General features: G+C 35.6%; 1 protein-coding gene across 4 annotated transcripts in view; it reads right to left on the reverse strand.

Moving 5' to 3' along the window:
- Nucleotides 1-9,636: 9,636 nt before the first annotated feature.
- The window catches only part of LOC134536927 (limbic system-associated membrane protein-like), a 1,114,650-nt gene continuing 1,104,618 nt past the window's right edge, over nt 9,637-19,668 (reverse strand). Inside the window, exon 6 of one of the 4 annotated variants that reach the window (XM_063377051.1) lies at nt 9,637-10,656. In XM_063377051.1, the coding sequence (XP_063233121.1) occupies nt 10,476-10,656 (181 nt within the window). In that variant the 3' untranslated portion in view covers nt 9,637-10,475. The remainder of the gene's footprint in view (nt 10,657-19,668) is intronic. The other 3 variants (XM_063377026.1, XM_063377033.1, XM_063377042.1) reach the window with 3 other exon arrangements.

Genomic DNA, 19,668 nt, shown 5'->3' on the forward strand with positions numbered 1-19,668 from the left:
CCTCCGCCCCCTACGCCGCCAGCCCTTGACTGCTGCGGGGTGAGGAGACTGTTGGACGGCGTGGAGATCTGGTGACAGACTCTCCGCTGTTCGGACGCCACCGCCGCCGCGGTTCAGCTCTAGAGGTATTCTCGGCCCGCCAGAAGACGTCTGCGGGAAGGATGCTGCAGAGTTCCGATGTCCGCCACTTAGCGCTGAGTGGCTGAGACGAGGAAAAGCGCCGAGCGCTGCCTGAACCCCTTGCAACCTTGTACCGCCAGAATAGGTCACCTGATACGGCGCTTATCGTTTCTCTCTTTCACTTCAGAAAAAATGGAGGGGGACCTGTCAGCGACACGTCGGACGCGAGTCGCCTGTATTCTACTTGTGCAGCACCAAGGAGATCGCGGTCCCCTGTTGGAGCTGCCACCCGTCGCACCGCTGAAACGAACACGTTGCTGCCCCCTCCAGCGGCACGATCCGGCTAGTTTCAAGTCATTTCTACATCGTCTGAATCAAGGCGTTCGCAAGATACAAGAAGTTGGCTCATGTCACAAACACTGAACTTCAACACGACTTTAAGCTCGGGCTCACAGGGCAGAAGACTTCGTAAGGGGTGGGGGTTGAAGCGCCCGCCGCGCTTCTGTGACGTCATCTCCGTGCCGCAGCCTTCCTTTCCTTCTCCCCTCTTAACCCCTCTCCGCCTCAAGGTGCCAATTTCCCCTTCCCTTTCTTTCCCCCTAGCCTCTCCTCAATTGTAGCGACTGCAACGCCATCTAGCGAATAGTATAAATGAGCGCGTATAACTTTTAATTGTCTATTTCGTGGGTCTCTCTTGGTGGAAGCAGGTCGTCTCTGGCCCGGTCGAGGGGCAGCTCGTCTAGGTAAAATTCTTCAGGAGACGGAGTTAGTGTGTGCACACGATGGCCGTGCGAGTAACGTAAATATTAAATATGCTTGCCAGCCTTGATTTTCATGTAGCCATCCCTTTTGACTTTGACCTTCACTTAATTTATTTTCTGTGTAATATTTTCTTTTGTTTCTTCTTTCTGCTGGAAGCATTTGCTTACTCCCTCCTGCATGTGGTTTTGATTTTAGTTGCTGCGCGACTTGCATTGTCGGCAGTGGACTCTTAACTTATTTCAACGGCATCCAGACCACGCTTTGATTGCTTTTGGTTTAGAAGTAAGCACGTTAAGTGCCCGATGCCGCCCTTGTATTTTGTTTTTCATAAGAGCTTTCAGCTCCGTATGACGTAATTTTACGCATCGTTTTGCCTCGATTTTGCCCTCTTTCTTTTCCTCCCAGCTGTACCCCCGACCGGAGCCATTTGGTTAAGGCATACCCCCCGTGATCTAGCATATTTTGTTTGAGCACTTCTCTGTATTACGCTTACCTAGCCTTGGCAGTGAATGTCATCATGACGAGACCCACTGAAAATTGTAGCTGTAACAAACCATGTAACCGATCCCTCGCTTCTCTCTTGGGCTTGCATTTCTGTCCGCGGGACTACGCTCTCTATGAGTAATAGATATTTAATATGTTTTTTCCGAGGAGTGCACAATTAACGTTATATTAGGTGTTGGTTTATTTTGTAGTACATAATTCCTTGCCCCTACACGTGTTTGGACCGCTCGTATAGTCTGTATGTATATTGAGTCAGTTCCTAAAGTTGTTAACAGCAACGTACGTCTTGTGAATCACGTGTGTAATGACATAATGTTCACTATGATTTTGGTCTTCGCTCGCCTCCGGGCCGTAACGTAATGCGTACGCACGTATACTTGAATATTGGTTTCTCTCCTCTCTTATAGTGTGTGGTAACTGAGTAATAATTTCGCACAGAAATTGAGAAAATGTCTATCCCCATTGTCAGAGGCGACTGTTTTATACTGCATGATCCAGGGCATGCCTAGGAAATTCAACTTGTAACGGAGAGAGAGAAAGAATATTAACTTGTTGCTTGTTGCTTGTTGTTTCGTACGACTGTAAGAGATACGCAGTGGTAGTTTGTTTGTTGAATCAGAGTACATTGGGCACCCTAGTCTTTTCCATAAGTAAGGACTCAGTAAAGACATAAGGAGTGAAAATCATTGTGAAGGGAATAAACTTCATTAAATGTATGCTAATTTGTATTTGCTACGCACATGCCTCTAGCTGGCATCGAATCCGTTGACAGTGTATGTATATGTGTTAAGTTTGCGAAATTATAACGTTGTTGAGTGCGACTCATGTTCTTTATTTGTATTTATGATTTATCACTTTCTGCTTAACTGTCTTTTCTAGCAAAGACCCCACACACGATTTTCTTGTGCCCCCATACACTTCGCTTGCATGAGTAGGATAATCAGTAGGAGTGTTTGGTGGCGCATGGATGCACCCTGGTGGTATGCTTAACTGGATACCCCCACGCTGCAATGTGATAATACCCGCTGGACTGAAATTATCATTGCCTGCGTTTTTGAGGTTAAACTTCTTTAGGCACGTTGAAGGTGAAATTTTAGTATGCACCAGGAGTGCAATGAAATAAGCGCACATTACACAACGCAAATTTGACAGGTTGAAAGGCCAATGCGCATGCATGCAGAAACTGCTATAGCCACGAGCCTAAGTCGTCAAGATGGCAGACCCACGTGTGGCCACATGCACCTATGCAAGTTTCGCGAACATCGGGGGATAAACTAAGCGTATTGGTGTGCCAAAGTTAACTATATGACAGTGAAACTATCCTGGAATACTTTTTTTAAACGTATATATATATATATATATATATATATATATATATATATATATATAACAAGATAAAGCAGCAATTTAAAAATACCTATAATTTATTAGCCAGGAAAACTGTTTTGGGACGAACATTGTGTCAAATATATTTTACTTTCGTAAGTTTTTTTTGAAGAATTCCGAACTTTGTACTATCTTTTATGCATTTTTCGAACTAAAAGTTTCAGCTCAACGGATCCAGTCGTTGGACATGATTTTCGAGCAGGAATGTTACTAACATACGGCCCCCATCTCGTTAAATTTCATTAAACAATTAATACACTAAAGTTTCTGCACACGTTATAAGTTTTACTTCAATGGCATTACTAAAATTTTAACCTGAAACATTTTGATACACATATTATAACACTAATTACGTGTTTGCATATTTGTTTTTGCTTAAAGAACTGAAATCAGTCTGTAATTACTTCTTACAAACAACGTTAACCAAATGGAGCAGATTCAACATTATTATTATACACTATTATTATATAATGATGTTATTTTACAGTATAAATATTTTCCAGTGACAAACTTTGGACCACGGTTTTGAGGTAAACAAGCGCACGTAATACTAGTGGTACTTCAAGACTACTAAGAATTACTAGGGAGGCTATGTATTATTATCATTATAATGCCTGTTTTATAATTTTTTTAAAACTTCGAATTACTTTTCCTATGATCTTTTTAGTTTACCAAATAAATTCTGGCGTAGTTTCACTATCACAAACTGTAATTTGGCACACCATTACGTTTGATATGTACCCTAATGTTTACGAAAGAGACTATACACGGGTTAATGTTTATAGACGTGGGTCCACCATCTTTGTGTTACGTTCACGTTCATAGACTTCCGTTCCATTTTCACAAAATTACTCCCACAAAATGCCGTACACCGAGTGCTAAGATGTTTACACGTCAAAAACAAAGTAAAAATAATAAATACTTTAATAAGGAAATGATTTGGCTTCTAAAATTTCGTGTTTAAGTCATAGTTTTATAGGATTAAGAATAGTTTTTTAAATGGTTATAAAGCTTTTGCATTTAATTTAATACGCTCTTTTAAAAGGCTTTAAGTGAGTCAAATGCATTTTTGTTTTAACCCTATAATAAAATGAAAGCATTTCATCGAGATGTTCACAGTTTTAAAAAACTACATTTAAACGGTTATTTTCAAACTTTAAAAACTTTATAAGTAATGAGAAACTAAAAGATTATCAAACAATCAAAGAAATCCAGAATTTATTTACAAAAATATTTTTTAACAATTAAGTAGGTTTGAATATAAATTTTAATTCGAATAAAATTAATTTCAAGAAAAAGTTATAATAATAATGACATAAAGGTTAAAAATAGCCAAACCAAATATTTACTTTAGTTTTTTGAATCATTACATTTCATGACCACTAAAATATTTAACTGAAATTATACTTTATTACTGATGCACGAATTTATGGCCACCTAATTTAAGACTCTACCTTTGTTTCGTAAGTTTAGATAGGTTTATATGTACATGCATTTTATTAAAGCTTCCTTAAAAACAGTTTTTCTTTTAATTTAATTCGTTATACACAGTATAAAAATAGTAAAATGATTTAACGAATCTTTAAATTCCCATGTTTTATCAAACATAAGCTACAGAACAATTCTTAAAATAGCGACACTACTTTACCCGGAAGTTTGCGATAAAAACAAAAATTTTTCTACTTGCCTATTTGCATAATTCACTTCCAGTTCAAACAGTCTTCGTGCTGTCACTTTCGGCGACAAGTTCATTCACTGTCAATAATTTTCACCTTAGATTTACGAAGAACTCTGGTTACAAATTATCCAATTATTAATGCTATCTTCGTAAATTTACGCACACTGAGATCAGTTTCTTTGTACATGAATCCAAAAGAACATTCTAGGTAAGCTTACAGTCTTTCATAAACTTCTTAAGAGAACTCTTTTTTTTTCTTCCTTTTTTCGTTAATCTTTGTTTAAAACGGAACATAGAACTCGAAAATCAAAATATGGCAAAACGTATAAGAAGATTCAGTTATTTTAAATAACGAAGAACTCTTCTTTATTTGAGTTGATTATTCATCGAAAAGTCCTTAAATTTACTGTAATTGCGAACAGTGTTCTGGTATAAGAAAAAGGCATTAAGTCTCAACGACACCAAGTCAGTAAAGACGCCTGTAATTATTTGCGACATAAAAGTGGAACTCTTTGTATCAATTCATTTAAAACTCACCATTTAATGCACAAGAAAAAGTTTTTTTTTTGGGGGGGGGGGGGAGGGGGAAGGGTGTGGCGTGAAAAAAATAAAGTTGTCTACAGAGGAGAAGGGGAAATAATTTTGCCCGCAAAACCCGATATTGAAAGCAGCCAGCTATTCGTGTCACGACATGGCGTGACTGTGGGTGCAGCCGAGAATCTTACACGAGAAAGAGAGAGAGAGAGAAAAAAAACGAAACAATGGGTGAGAGAGTGAGAGAGAGGAAATTAAAAATAAAAGCGACAGAGGGAGAGCATGCGGTGTGTGCAGCAGGCATTTCTGCACATTGTACGCCCCCCGCCCCCGCCTTGCTGAAAAGAAGGAAAAGAAGGAAAAAAAAAGTCCGCAGCGATGCTGGGAATAAACGAGTCCTTTCTCCCGCGCGAATGTATGGAAGTGCCGCACGTGGCGTAGCGGGCGACGTTCGGGGATCTGTAAACCGTTTTAAGTGGAAATATAGGGTAGGGGGTGGAAGGGAATAAACAGGGGAGGGGGGTATAGGGGGTTGGTTTTGACGTCAGAGGGCGGTAAACTGGCGCGATATACGGGCGGGCTGCACACGCAGGGGGAAACTCCCGCCCATCTCCTTTTCCCTCATGCGGAGGTCTGCGGAATTTAAGGGGAGAGAAATATTCGCTTGAAAAAAAAGAAAAAAAAGAAGGAAAATGCTACATTTGGTCCTAGCGTAATGTTACTGAGAAAATATAGTACACACATACGTCCGCACGAAAAAAAAAAAGAGTCAACCGTATACTGCGAATGAACCTCGTCCTGTCGATAGGGTTTTGGCGGAAAACTCGAATGGGTAGAAAGGTTTTTTTTTTTGCGCGTGAATCAGTGTGACGATGTCCATTACCAAAAAAATAACGCAAAACTATACAAGCATTGAACCAGATGGTTTACTGTTGTACAAGTGAGCATTTTGAAAATTTATATGGATTTTATACCGAAATGATATTTAGGGAGTGTTGTCAAACCACTGGGATGAAAAATCTGAATTTTAAAATCGGCGAATTTAAAGCTTTAAAATTTTAACACTAGAAAATAAAATAAAAACGTTTGAAATAGTTCCTAAGCCATTTGAATACAAACCAATTTAATTTATAAATAAGTTAAAAAAAATAGGATAGTTTTGTTTGAACCTTTCTACCAAATTAAAATATTAAAATGTAATCACTACCAAGCTTTGTTAAAAATAATTATATGATACGTGTTACGGAGGATGGCTGGCCCAAATAAGCACATATGGTAAAATGTGCACAAAATTAAACATTTCTTTGCTAATGCCTTTAAATATGAAGTTTCTCTTTTTTTAAATTAAATAAAGAAAGAATGTTTGCTTATTAACTCATGTATAGAAGTAGTTGTGACTAGTAAGGGCATGTACATGCACGGTTAAGTGACCGAAGGCTCAGAATTAAATAAATTTGCTTAATATATTTACAACCATTAAAAAGACTCTTCATCTGACGTATCTTTATTACTGTGTGAACATATGTGAAATAAAATACGAACTTGAAATAATTTGACAATCACGTCTATCTTAACTTAAAGTCCCTCGAAGTCAATCAGTGGTATATTATTTTGCTAATTTAGCATTTTTGTGTAGTGTTTATAAAAGCAAACAAGCACAAGGCTTAAGTACTTAACTTGTGTTTAATTGTGTGTGTGTATATATATGTATATATATATATATATATATATATATTACTTTCAATTATAAATAAATGTGCATCTTGTAACTGTGATGTTTATGTCAGCATTTTGTGAAATAATTGTTTTAATTTTTTTGTGGAAGGAAAGGATATATCTTAATAGTTATGCAATAGTTTTACATAATGAATGGTTTAAATACTTAGAAAATATTTCCAGTTATATATACATAAATAATAATTTTTTGAATTAATATAATCATTTCATAATTTTAATTATAGGTATAACTTGTTGAAACATAAAACTAAAGTGATATTAAATTTTGTAAAAACCCTGATTTTAGACAATAATAATGCAAGAAAGCAGTGAGTTGTTGACGATGGTGAAATTTATTTGAGTCATCGTTCGAGAAATATTTTTTGCATATGGAAATATTAAAATCACAAAAAACTAATATTCGCATAAATAAAATAAATATATGTCGATAAATTTTTTTAAGAATATAACCATACCCAATAAAAATTTGACATTTTAATATTATTTTAAGTATATAAAATATTATAAAACATTTTTTAATTTGTTAATGACAGTTATTGATTAGTGTAAATATTTCGTTTAATTAAAATAGGTTCTTGCGTATTAGTTTACATGAAATTATTCCCGATATTAAAGTTGTCAAAATATTTTGCTGTTGAAATGTTGAACAGTTTATTATGCTTTTAAGAAGAAACTATTTTATTACTTTAATTTTTGTCCAAGCATAGTATTAGAAAATATGTGTGATGGTATTTAAATGTTACAACAGCTAAACGTTTATACGTTTTAAATAATTCTTGAGATGGGAAAATTGATATTTTTTTGTTGGGAAATACGACATTAATGGTGGCCCCGTCTGCATGATTACATGGAAACCGGGCAGTAGCCGGTTTTTTCAGCTAATGGTCTACGCCATATTTGTTAAACGCCCGAAACTTTGGCTGAAGTGTAGTGTTTGCTTTATAGAAATAGTTTAATTACTCTATTTTATGGAAGTGACTGTGCTTAACGACGGAGATTCTCACCCAACACTTACTAACCATCGTAAGACGTGGTAAATCACCATTTCCGCAATTTTTTTTGGGTGCGTGACAGTTTGGAGATGAGGTAAAAAAAAAACACTTCAACTGTCACAGCAGGCAGTCTCCTGACAATTCCTAATTCCTTGGTGGATAAACTGTATTTCATAGAGTAAACTAGAGGTATATCTGTGACATACAGTTTAACTAGCAAAGACGTACGTCAAAAAAACATCCAAATAAATGATTTAAAGCGCTAGTTGTGCAGTGGTGACGTCACGATAAGCCAGCTGTTCACAGTGAGGGGTGTGAGCACAAGAGTGTGAGTCGAGCCCAGGTGGCAGACGGGTGTTCGTGTAGAAGTCTCATACGCGGAGCGACTGCATGCGGCCGGGCCATGATGAATGGGGCATCCTGTAGCTGTGCGCGCTGCTGCGTGTGACCAAGTGAAAATCTCCGACCCGTTCACACTAGACAGCTCCCGCTGAATAATTCAAGCCACCAAGCTTTCGATTGCATCGTTGTGATTAACATTTTGGGCAAGTTAGGAATAAAAAAATACTGTCGTTTAAGTGAAGAACTCCATGCCCACGCGAAAGTTTGGAACAACTTGAAATGTCGCTCGTCACTGCTAAGTGGAAAAGGCGTGCAAAAATCTAAATATATAATTTTTTTATAACGCTATTACAGCTGTTACAAGAGCAACGGTTTTATAAATTAACATCATTTTAAGTGTATGAATGAGTGATGTGCGTCTCATTACATTCAACTGAACGTTTTAGCTTTCAGTTTAAGAGTGAAAATTTCAGAAGGTGAACTTATGCTTTATTACTTAAAATATTTTTTGATTTGTAACATCTTAGCTCTTGGTACACGGCATTTGGTGGGAGTAATTTCGTGGATGCGAAGGAAGTCAAAGAACGGAAATGTGCAACAACCACAGTGCTGCCATCTGTGGCGGATGGCGTGAACCGATGTTCACAAGTACATAGGGGATACTTTATGGTGTTAACTTTTAAATATATTTTAACCATATTGGCAATATTTTAATAATACTCCTTTTTGAAAATAAGGTCCAAAGCCAAGGATAATTTTTAAAAGTATTTTTCGATTTTATTGGAGCAGTTTTATTACATGGTTTAAAACTTTTCTCTGCAAAACGAATGATTCTATAGTCGACGTAGTTTCTCCGGGTGCAAAAGGTACGTCGTGTCATTAGCGTCCAGAAATTTAGATGAAAATATTTACGTTTACTTAGGTACATAATGTATACATATATGCGTATATTTATAAAGTTTGGCTTTATTTTAAAGAATTCTACTTTGAATTCCGTGACCGAGGCAGGAGTTTCGTATTATCAGTTTATTTGCAACACGAGAACACACGTATATTTGCTCGTTACCGGGTTTAGACGTTACACATCACTGGCAAGTACTGAAAATCTCGTTCTTTTTAAATTATTATGTTCCTTTATAAAATTTAAAGCTGTTTAGTTTTCTTACATTTAGTTAAATAAATAATTGGTTTAGGGCCTACTGGAAAAACTGTCAATTGCCATTATATTTATTTTCAACAATTCTTTAATATTTTGGAGAAATTATTCTATTTAAATATTTACTATTTTTTAATTATAAACTGATGCTGGTAGTATATTTATATTCATGCAATTAAAGCAGGTTCCATCTACGCAGTATTTCAAAAATATTTATGGAGATTGCGTATTAGGTATTTTATAAAATAAAAGAATATTGACTCTCTTCCCATAATAAATTAAATAATAAGAGCTTAATACAGAAATGGTAAAGTGATACGTCTCTCATTTTTTTAATAAATGTAATGTGTTTGGTAACTAAGAAATACTATTATTTGTGCTTATGTTAAAGATCGTTTATGTTATCGAGTACGTCATGCACATTCGGATATCACATTCTGAGAATTTATTTTGTAACATTCACAACAACAAGCATGACTGGCAGTCGTAAACAAGGATTTAATTGGCTTGCAAAATAGTTACACTCTTTGAGATTTGGCGAAATACATTTAAAGGTTCGCTGTAAAAATAAAAGTTTGTTTGAAATGATTTTAAAATTAAAAATACAATATATTTGAGAACAAAAATTATAAATAGTTCTTAAGCGTCTTTCACGTCTATTTAAATTTAAAAACAGTCTTTGAAATTAAATCAGCGGTTTCCAAGTACATGTAATGAATTAATTATTCGTTACTAAAATATTAAGCTTGTGATTCATCGTGAAGTAAAACACAGTTTTGTAAACCAACGTAACGAGTATTTCCAGAAACTTTTAACACGTTATTACTCATAAAATTTCGTGTAATAATATTTTTTGCTGAGCATGGTATTTTAAAAATTGGTTTCGTTGCTTCACAAACATACTCTTCTTATCCCTACATACTCTATGCTGTCACGTTAACAGTTCGACGACACACCCGCACCTCCTGCATATTTGCACGCACACACACAAACGCGAGGAAATCAGAAACTGTTAAAAATCAGTTCGATATCACTTCTTCAATTTTTGTATCAAATATCTCACCAAAAAAAATACCGTACAGTCCACCAAATCTCTCACGACAGTAATGCACAGTCCACCAAAACTCTCACGACAGTAATGCACAGTCCACCAAAACTCTCACGACAGTAATGCACAGTCCACCAAAACTCTCACGACAGTAATGCACAGTCCACTAAAACTCTCACGACAGTAATGCACAGTCCACCAGCATAACTCTCACGTTCAGGCAACAGTGTAGGAAAGTAACCGAAACTTCCAGTCTCGTGTGTCCGCGTTTATCACCTCGCCGCCGCGAGTGACCACTGTGACGTCACGGGACACAGCAGGAAGATCAGTACCGACAACTGGCGCGTGGCGGCGCCACTGCTGCTGTTGCCGTGCTGCATGGCCGCGGGGTGTTCTCCTGAAACAAAAGCACAACACTTAAGAGGAGCTCCATCCATTTACGAATGCGCACATGCAACACGTCCCAAAGAAATTCCAACGGCATGAACGTAGTTCTATGTAAATCTTTACTTTCGAGCCCTTAAATTGTCTGAATATAAACTTTTGGATATTTTCCGAATACTTTATTGGTTCATTTCAGCAAAAAAAAAATCACGCTAAATCAGTACTGTTATTCCATTGCTATAAGGATAAATATTTTTAAAACACTGTGTCCCGAGTCTTATATGTTATGACCAAACAATCCGTTTCACAACATGAGAAATATCGTAATAGTTCTGCTTTGCATGTAACAAAGTTTTATTTAAACTTAAAAGCAAAATAGTTTCTCCAATGTTATATAATATTTTTAATTGGTTTTCGTAAGGAAATAAGCATCACAGCATTACTTTCAAGGTGCATTCTGTTAAAGTATTAATAAAAGATTCTCGTAAAAGGCTTTATTATTTTTAATGGTGAAAAACGATATTTGAGTCTTAGGGAACCACCAGATTAGTTTGTTTCGCGTCAGGTGAACAAAGAAAATAATGAATTGAGAAATAAAATGTTTCATGCAGCAAAATAAAATATCTAGACTTATTCTTAACTGTTGTAATAACAATATGGGGCTATGGAATCTTTTCAAAAGTATTTAATGAATCTCCATAATGAGGATGGGGGGGGGGGGAACGTTTACAGAGTAATGAAATACCGAATCGTCTAGAAATGTCAAATTAATAATTATTGGTACATAGATAAATTCCCTATGGAGCTTCATGAAATAAAAGCGTCAGGAATAAGGGCAAGGTAAACTACGGGTGGCTGCAATCTCCTCGGAATGCAAATACCCTACTGATTTTGTGACAGCTTCAAACTATTTTTAAAGGAAACGCACCAGCACAATAGGCTTATATATATTTTTAGAACTCCTCATTTAAAGGAAACGTGAAAAATTCAAACCATATTTAGTGATTAGCAATCCAATTAAAAGGATGTCCCACCTGGGTGTGGAAGGTTTTCACTGTCTCGGGTGAAGGACTAGAGATTGTGTTGTTGCTCCCTTCTGTTCAGCACCGTAGGAGGTTTTCGGAACTCACAGTCGAATAATATTACCTGTTCTGCCTTGGGCACCATAATGGTAGTCTCTCTAATGCAATGATTGACAATTTAGTGCCAGAATGAAAGTTTTATCATCTTTTAATTTATATCATTACAATTATCATTAACATTAACTTCATTACAGTGCATTTTAACTGCACGATGGATTGCGGGATAATACTTTTTTTAAATTGGTTATGACAATAAAAAAAGCTGTTTACCATTAGCAAAATTTATTCCACTTTCAAACCGATTATCGATAAAATAAACTGTAAATATCATTGATTAATTATGATAAACATTATATTTACACATTTTTATAAGAGTAACTATTATTTATATCAATGGAAATAATTTTTAATATTTATTTTATTTTTAACTACCTGCTTTGTAAACATTTCTAAATGCTTGGAGATTTTTCTTTTGAAAATTATTTTTTGCATAAATCATATAACAAAACTTTAATGTCACTTATTAACCTTTTATTTAGTATATATTCAACTGAGTGAATTCTAAAGTTAATGCAAAAAGTAAAAAAAAATGTGTTTATCTGTAATTTGCAAACGATTTATTCTATCAATTGAACTTCTTTTCAACAGAAGCAACTAATTTGTTAACTTGGTTGTATACAAATAATAATTATCTGTGCCAATGAATCTATTCGTGCATCGTATTCGAATTCTCTCGGCGAATGAATTTTATGTCATATTTATTAAAGCATTGATCTGTGTGTGTTAGATCCAAGATAAAAATAGGCCATGAATTAAGCTTATGTGACAGAGCTCACAGTATATCCGAGCATGTGCGTCTGCTAAAAATCAATATGAACCACGGAGATTTGCCAATATTTTTAGTCTCTGACGATATTGTACGTAAAAATTCGTTAGTTATTTGAAATACAACGTTATATTTAATGCAACGGTGTAAGTACTTTATTCTTATTATAGCTACTTTAAATATAATTTTTATAGTTTTTTTATACGGTTAAAATTGTTTGAGATTATTTATGCCCTATTTAGGAAAAGTTAGATAAAAAATGGGGTTTTACAAATTCGGTCACTTTGCTTAAACGTATACACTAAAGAGAATTATTTTATCTGAAATAACATGAATTTTATACACTTAGCTAGGCACAAGGAAAATTTGCTTGTTAAATTATTTCTAAGGTATACGTTACAATCCTTTGCATATTCGTCTAAAATGACGCCATTTTTATTGAGTATTGGTTTGTGTAACATTTAACTATTTAGATTATTCTTACTTGGCTTTTCATTATCTTAAGGGTTTCTCATCGATTCCCATTTCACCAAGATAATCTACGGGTTAATCAAATAAGCAACAAGAACAGAAACTTGTAGAATTTATTTTCTTCCACGAATGTTTATTGTCCATACAAAAAGTCAACCAATCTTAGAATAAGTAGTTCCAATTACAATTTGACATTTATACGCAATCCAACCCATTGACCATGTATTTATATTTTAAGTTTCGTGACCTGAATTTTACACTAAACTTCAAAAATTGCTCTCAAATGAAATTAAATTTTACAGTTGATGGCTTTCTGAAAATTCCCATATATGTACAAATGTGTTGATTTTCTATATATTTAGTACGCTACCAACAATAATAGATACATTTTTCCATACTTTTCCCAAAACTGTTTGATGGCTACCAATGAATAAATAAAATAGTCAATAATCTCAATAAAGATTTAAGAAAATCCGAATGAATTTAAAAAATTTTGAGCTAAGTTAAATATTCAAATGTTATTTGTGAAATTATATTTTTGCGAGTATGAAATCCTAAAAATTTTAAAAATTAATTTTTGGTAAAAAAAATAATTGTTTATTGACCTAGATCAAGAAACCCCAGAGCAAAGTTTATAATTCACTTTTTACTTAAATTGTTGCCAATTGTTTTGTCAACGGTCAGAGTTCAAATAAAAAATAAAGTATTGCCGTCAATATTCAATGTAGCTACTGCGAAGTAAAAATTTCTTACCCCACTCAATCATAGAATTCTTAAGAAAGCATCAGACATGCGTTTCAAATTAGAATTTTATTTATGTATTTTTCAGGCACATGAATATCATTTTCTACCATATATCATTATACAGTCAATGTGCATACGCTTTCGTTTACCAGCCGCATATAATAAAATATTTTGACACAAACCTGTGGCTTTAGAAACAGTTAATTTATTGAATGTATAGCTATATAGCTTCATTCATAAAAAATGATACATGGCTGAATATTTATATTAAAAAATAAAATTTGTTGTCTGTTAAGTCGGTTTACGAACAATAGTTTAACGTGACGTCATAACAAAACATTCCTGAAATGATTGCATACTTATATGAATAAAATTGAATATTTTTTATTGAATTATCACTATTTTGTATGGATACAAAGAAGGACATAAATGAACTCTACAATTTAATTGATAAATTTACTTTTATTTGCACTCATTAAATAAAATATGATTATTACTTTAACAAAGATATTATTTTAACTATAACTTTTATACATGTTTGCTGTTTAACTTCTTCTGTGTTATTCTGTTAAGGATAGGACGATGATAGGAAAAGTAGGAAACGAATGGGAGTGTTTCAAGGATGATGTGAAGGAAAATAGCTTACCCAACACCAAGATGCAGTCAAAAATAATATATTTGCGCCACGGACTCTGCTGCAATGCTAGGAGGAACGGGTTAGCAAAGAGCAATGGAAATGTTACATTGAAATGCATGAAACATAATTACGCCACGGACTCGGTCGCAATGCTAGGAGGTTCAGGTTAGCAAAGAGCAATATAAAATGAGCGAAACGGGACAATGTGCGTAACGGGACACTTTTTCGTGCGTGCAGCCGGCGTTCATCGATTTATTAGACATTGTCACGTCAAAAATTGGTTGTCTGTAAAGTCGGTTTACGGACGATAGTTTAACGTAACAACGTCATAACAAAACATTGATGAAATGATTGCATACTTTATGAATACAATTGAATCTTTTTATTTTAATAATAAAAGAATAAATACTTGAAATTATACTAGTAATCAAATTTTTAAATGCAAGAATAATTAACCTTTATTGCCGAAATTGTTGTTGTAATAAGCAATGAAAACCACATTAACTTTTCACTTCACTTTATAAACAGTCGAGTGGAAGAGAGATAGATGCGGCGCAAGCGTAGAATGAGCGTAACAGGACACAGCGTAACGGAACAATGTGCGTAACGGGACACTTTTCGTGCGTGCAGCCGGCGTTCATCGATTTATTAGACGTTGTCACGTCTATATATATATATATATTTTTTTTTCCGGTTCTAACGTTTGTCATGCATCAAAAACCTTTTATATTAATGATTCTAAGTAACTAAATTTGTTTATTCATGGTAATAACCAAGGAAATAAATAGGTATAATTTATATAACAATTGAAAATTATTTTGAAAAGCCCATTAAATGTATAAAATAAAATAAATAAGTTAATGCCGTTTTAACTATACTAACAATAGCATACGTTTGATCAAAGCATGAAAAATCTACCAATATTAAAGACATGTCGACAAAAAATGTAATTTCTTTTATCCAAACAACTTGCTTGGAAATGAATTTTATTTTCCGCAACAATCTGAATAGGGATCAGGTACCATTAAAAAATAATCCATTAAATTTTTTAAAAATTTGGGGCAGAATATTGCCCCTCAGATAACACACCTACTAACTAAATCCTTTAAAATAAATTTTAACATAAAAATATTTTTGTGAGTGAAACATTCTCATAATAACTCACGATTACTCTTTTATAATAAATTAATTGAACTATGGTCGCAGTTTATAGTAAGATCATAACATTTTAAAAGGCTGATTTAAATTTTATTTGACCCAAGTTAAGTAAAAAAAAAAACAACAAAAAACACATTGTTGCCTGAACACCACGCGCAAAATTTACATAATGTCTGAGGTTAAATTTTCACTCACGACGCTACAGGCAGAGTGCTAATCCTACCATCTGTGTTCCAGCAAGTAACCTTAAAGCTAAAATATTACATATAAATTCGTGGTTCGAGGGACATTATTATAATTCTAGTACAGTACAATAATTACAGGGTATACCTAAAATTTCAGTTAGTAGAAGTGTTTAAGATAATTAAGAATAATTGTGTAAAGTGAAATTGACTTATCTGCAGCCAAGAGACCTTACCACACAAAAATTGATCATCTAGCCATTATAATTCTTTGAAGTGAAACTTCTTTGGGCGCGATGAGAGTGAAAGTTCAAGGTAGAATTTTTGCAACGTTTTCGTTAAACATTGTTGTGAATCGTTTCTGACGCGATAAATACAGAGAGAGTAGGTACTTGGTGAAAGAGATATAAAGAGAACACTATGCTATATATGTTGATGGGCTCGTCTCGTTCCCCTCTTTGTGCAACGATTCGTACCCCATCCCCCCCAAAAAAAAATAGAACTGAAAGACATAGATAAAAGAAAGAATAAGGTAGAGAGTGACATATAGATTTCAGTATCCCATATAGTCAGATGTGAACACCTTTAGTATTATATTTTTTACCAGCACGCACGCCTTCCTCCTTGTTAAAACCAGCAGCGTATAGAGAGCGCTGTTGAGACAGTCCCTGCGTTTACCGCATAGATAGCGCTACCTGTTATGAATTTAATATTTCGTTCAGAGATTTGGCGTGTTCCAAATGACACAATTGTTTAAAGAAAACACTAACATGCACAGTTTTATTAATGGTGTGATTATTTTAATAGTGAGTAATATTTACGAATTAAAGTTTGTTAATTTATTTTTAAAATCAAATTTCTAACAAATATAAAAAGGGTACGGATTTTTAAATACTTTAAAATGAAATAATAGCTAAAAAAAACTGCACGCTGTATTATTATTATTATTGAATTGCCTTCTTTCTCTCTTTCTCTCTCTCTCTCTCTCTCTCTCTCTGTGCCGTTTTTCCCTTTACGATATACTAACGAACCTAGGTTTGAATTTCCGAAGAAGTTTCACTTCCATCACGTGTACTGATTTACAAGCATTTTTTTTACGTTACTTTTCTTTACACCGTGATGACGTCATGACCGCGACTTACCCTACCAGCTATAACGAAGTTATCCTTCAGAAACGCACGAATGTTCCAATGAGAAAGTACGGCACTAGTCACGTGTCACCCGCACTTCGCGAAGAATCTCTGTCGGGCGTGACTAAGCTCGTTACGTCGCTCCGCGCCGACAGCCACTGCGCGCAACCTCCCGGCCTCTCCCGATCCGGAACCCTGTTCGACGCGGCTCACCGGCGCGGAACACGAGAACTTGGTTCCCCATGACCCCCTCCCCCCTAACCGAAAAAGTTTTAATGGGCCGGCGACCGTAGGGCGACGGAGGGAGAGCGAGCTAGGAGGAGTTGCTCCGTGTCTCCGGGGACGCGGAGCAAGCAAGGTGTTGCGTGCGAGATGCGCGCCTACGTCTGCTCGCGAGGTCACGCACCAGGCCCGGGGGAGACCGCAGCTCTGGAGCGTGACGCTCATCGCGAGGTTTTCCTTCAACTGCTGCGCGCCCGATCACTCCATCCTCTCTCAAGCAGGCGCCTTTCCTGGCAAGGAGGAACCGACCCTTCTACCTCAGGCTGTTACACTTTCTGAGAACAGGGAATGTTTATCCATCTCTCCTGCCTCAGAATGGCACCCATCCTGGAAGAAGAATAAACCAATTCTTTCACTTTTACGTCAGGGTGTTACATTTTGTTAAGGATAAACGTGCTGATCTATCTCTCCTTCCTCAGAAGAAGTACCTCCTGGAAGAAGAACATCCTGGAATAAAAACATGCCCATTTTATGCCTTCTACCTCAGGCTGTTAACATTTCTGTGAGAAAGTAAAGAAAGTGCATGTCCATACTACCTACCCTGGACTGGCACATTTTTTTGGAAAGAAAAATGTGCCTAATTTATCCCTCAGGCTTTCCAACTTTATGAGAAGAAAGAAAAGGCTAATCCATATATTATACTTCGGTCTAGTGATCTTACTGAAACATGCACGATATTTTTACCTCTGGTTGACGCTCTTCAGTGAATAAGAAAACAGCTCGACCATTCCCTTCTATTCAGGGCCAGCCTTCTTTGGGAAAAGATGAACGTGCCTGGACCATACATACATTGTTTACCAGGCTGGCGTTTTTTTTCAATTACATTGTAACCATTTTTCAGGACATGCTATTACCCTATCTTCAACAAGTTAAAGAACTTTTTTTTCAGTTCTACTTGGTTTTGCACTTGATTGACTATACAAAACAATGTTGGGGTGTGAAAACTTAAATTAACTTTTTCTGTGTAATAATTCGTAGACTGTGTATAGCAAGTGTATTTGACAACTGTTAGACGTAACAGTTTGCACTGTAGCGCAACGCTAGTTGAAAACAATATACATGATTATGTTGTGAAAAGATTTATGCAGTTTACCTTTGGGGTCGTCCATTAATCACGTGATGTTTTTTTAGCAAATTTTTAACCCCCCCTCCGCCCTAGTGATTTGTGGTGAGGTTTAAGACTTACCCCCCCCCCCCCCCAACCCAACAAATCACGTGTATTTTTTCGGTACAGAATATTTTTAAAAATTTCAGAATATAAATTTTAAATGTAGGTATAATATAATTTAATTCTGGAAAATTAAGCACAGCATGTATATTCAGCGCCAAAATCACAGTCTTACTGGCGACTGGCAAGCCGAGCCGGGTGGGGATATTGTTGCCTGGCTACGGCGAGTCAAGGTCACGCGTTGCTTTTCGGTTTAGTATAAATCGCGTGAAAAAATAAATACACGTGATATCTCTCTACACCCCTCCTCCCCCCTTGTGATATTTCGTGATTTTTCCGAACAACCCCCCCCCCCTTCCGAGCCTCACGTGATTAATGGACGATCCCTTTCCGGGAGTAACACGGTGTTGACCTCATCCTAGCTGTGTCATGATTGGCAGGATCATCACTGGTGACTCAAAGGCCTCCAAAATATAATATCATATTCATATAGCATTATGCATAGAAGGGTATATTAGAAGGGAGGGGAGAGTCTCGACACACCGAGAGTGGGAAGACACGGGGTTGCACCCACCACTAAAAAATCCATAAATAATCCAAAACTAGATAAGAACGGTTATTTAAAACTTATTACCGGGAAAACTTTACTTAATTTGTATATTTTGTCTTGATGCCTCCTTAAAGCAGGGTATGACTGTGTGGTATAAAACTATATTTTTAATATTATTATTGTGTTATTGTGCTTCTGATTGATATAGTTTATGATGGTGGTCATTTTGTACGTATTTTGCTATTATTTTCTCTTTGTATGTTGCGCTTTATGTGATTTTTACATTCCATTCATAATTAACATATATAATTTATATTGAAAAAAGGCTCTCAAAACGAATTTGGAATTTCGTGTCGTACCTTAAAATATTATACACTGTAAATAAATTAGGGAATATGTATTTAAAAGAAATGACTTCATCATTCGTGAAATTTTGTTGAGAATGTTAATATATAACTACCTTAAATAATTTGTGTTTTTTCTTGTGCACAAGATGTGGCTATTTAAATGTAAAGGTAGTTGATAAAATATAATGTCAACATTGGACATCTTGTCTTACATATTTTATGGCACTAATTATGTAGTAGGTAGTTCCATTTAAATATCTAAATACTTTTGTGCGTTGCATTTTGGCCTGTTCATTCATGGCGACGCTTCTGTTGGTTTTATCAGTGTATTTCTGGTTATTCCTGGTGAGACTCCAGCTGATATTCTCCGAGAGCTTCTGAGTAGTATATGAATGTATTTCCGGCGGCAGGCTTCCAGGCTGTGGAGCGTGTGGGCACGTCCGCCATC

Source organism: Bacillus rossius, chromosome 1 (assembly GCF_032445375.1).
Source record: "Bacillus rossius redtenbacheri isolate Brsri chromosome 1, Brsri_v3, whole genome shotgun sequence".
NCBI classification, from domain to species: Eukaryota; Metazoa; Arthropoda; class Insecta; order Phasmatodea; family Bacillidae; genus Bacillus; species Bacillus rossius.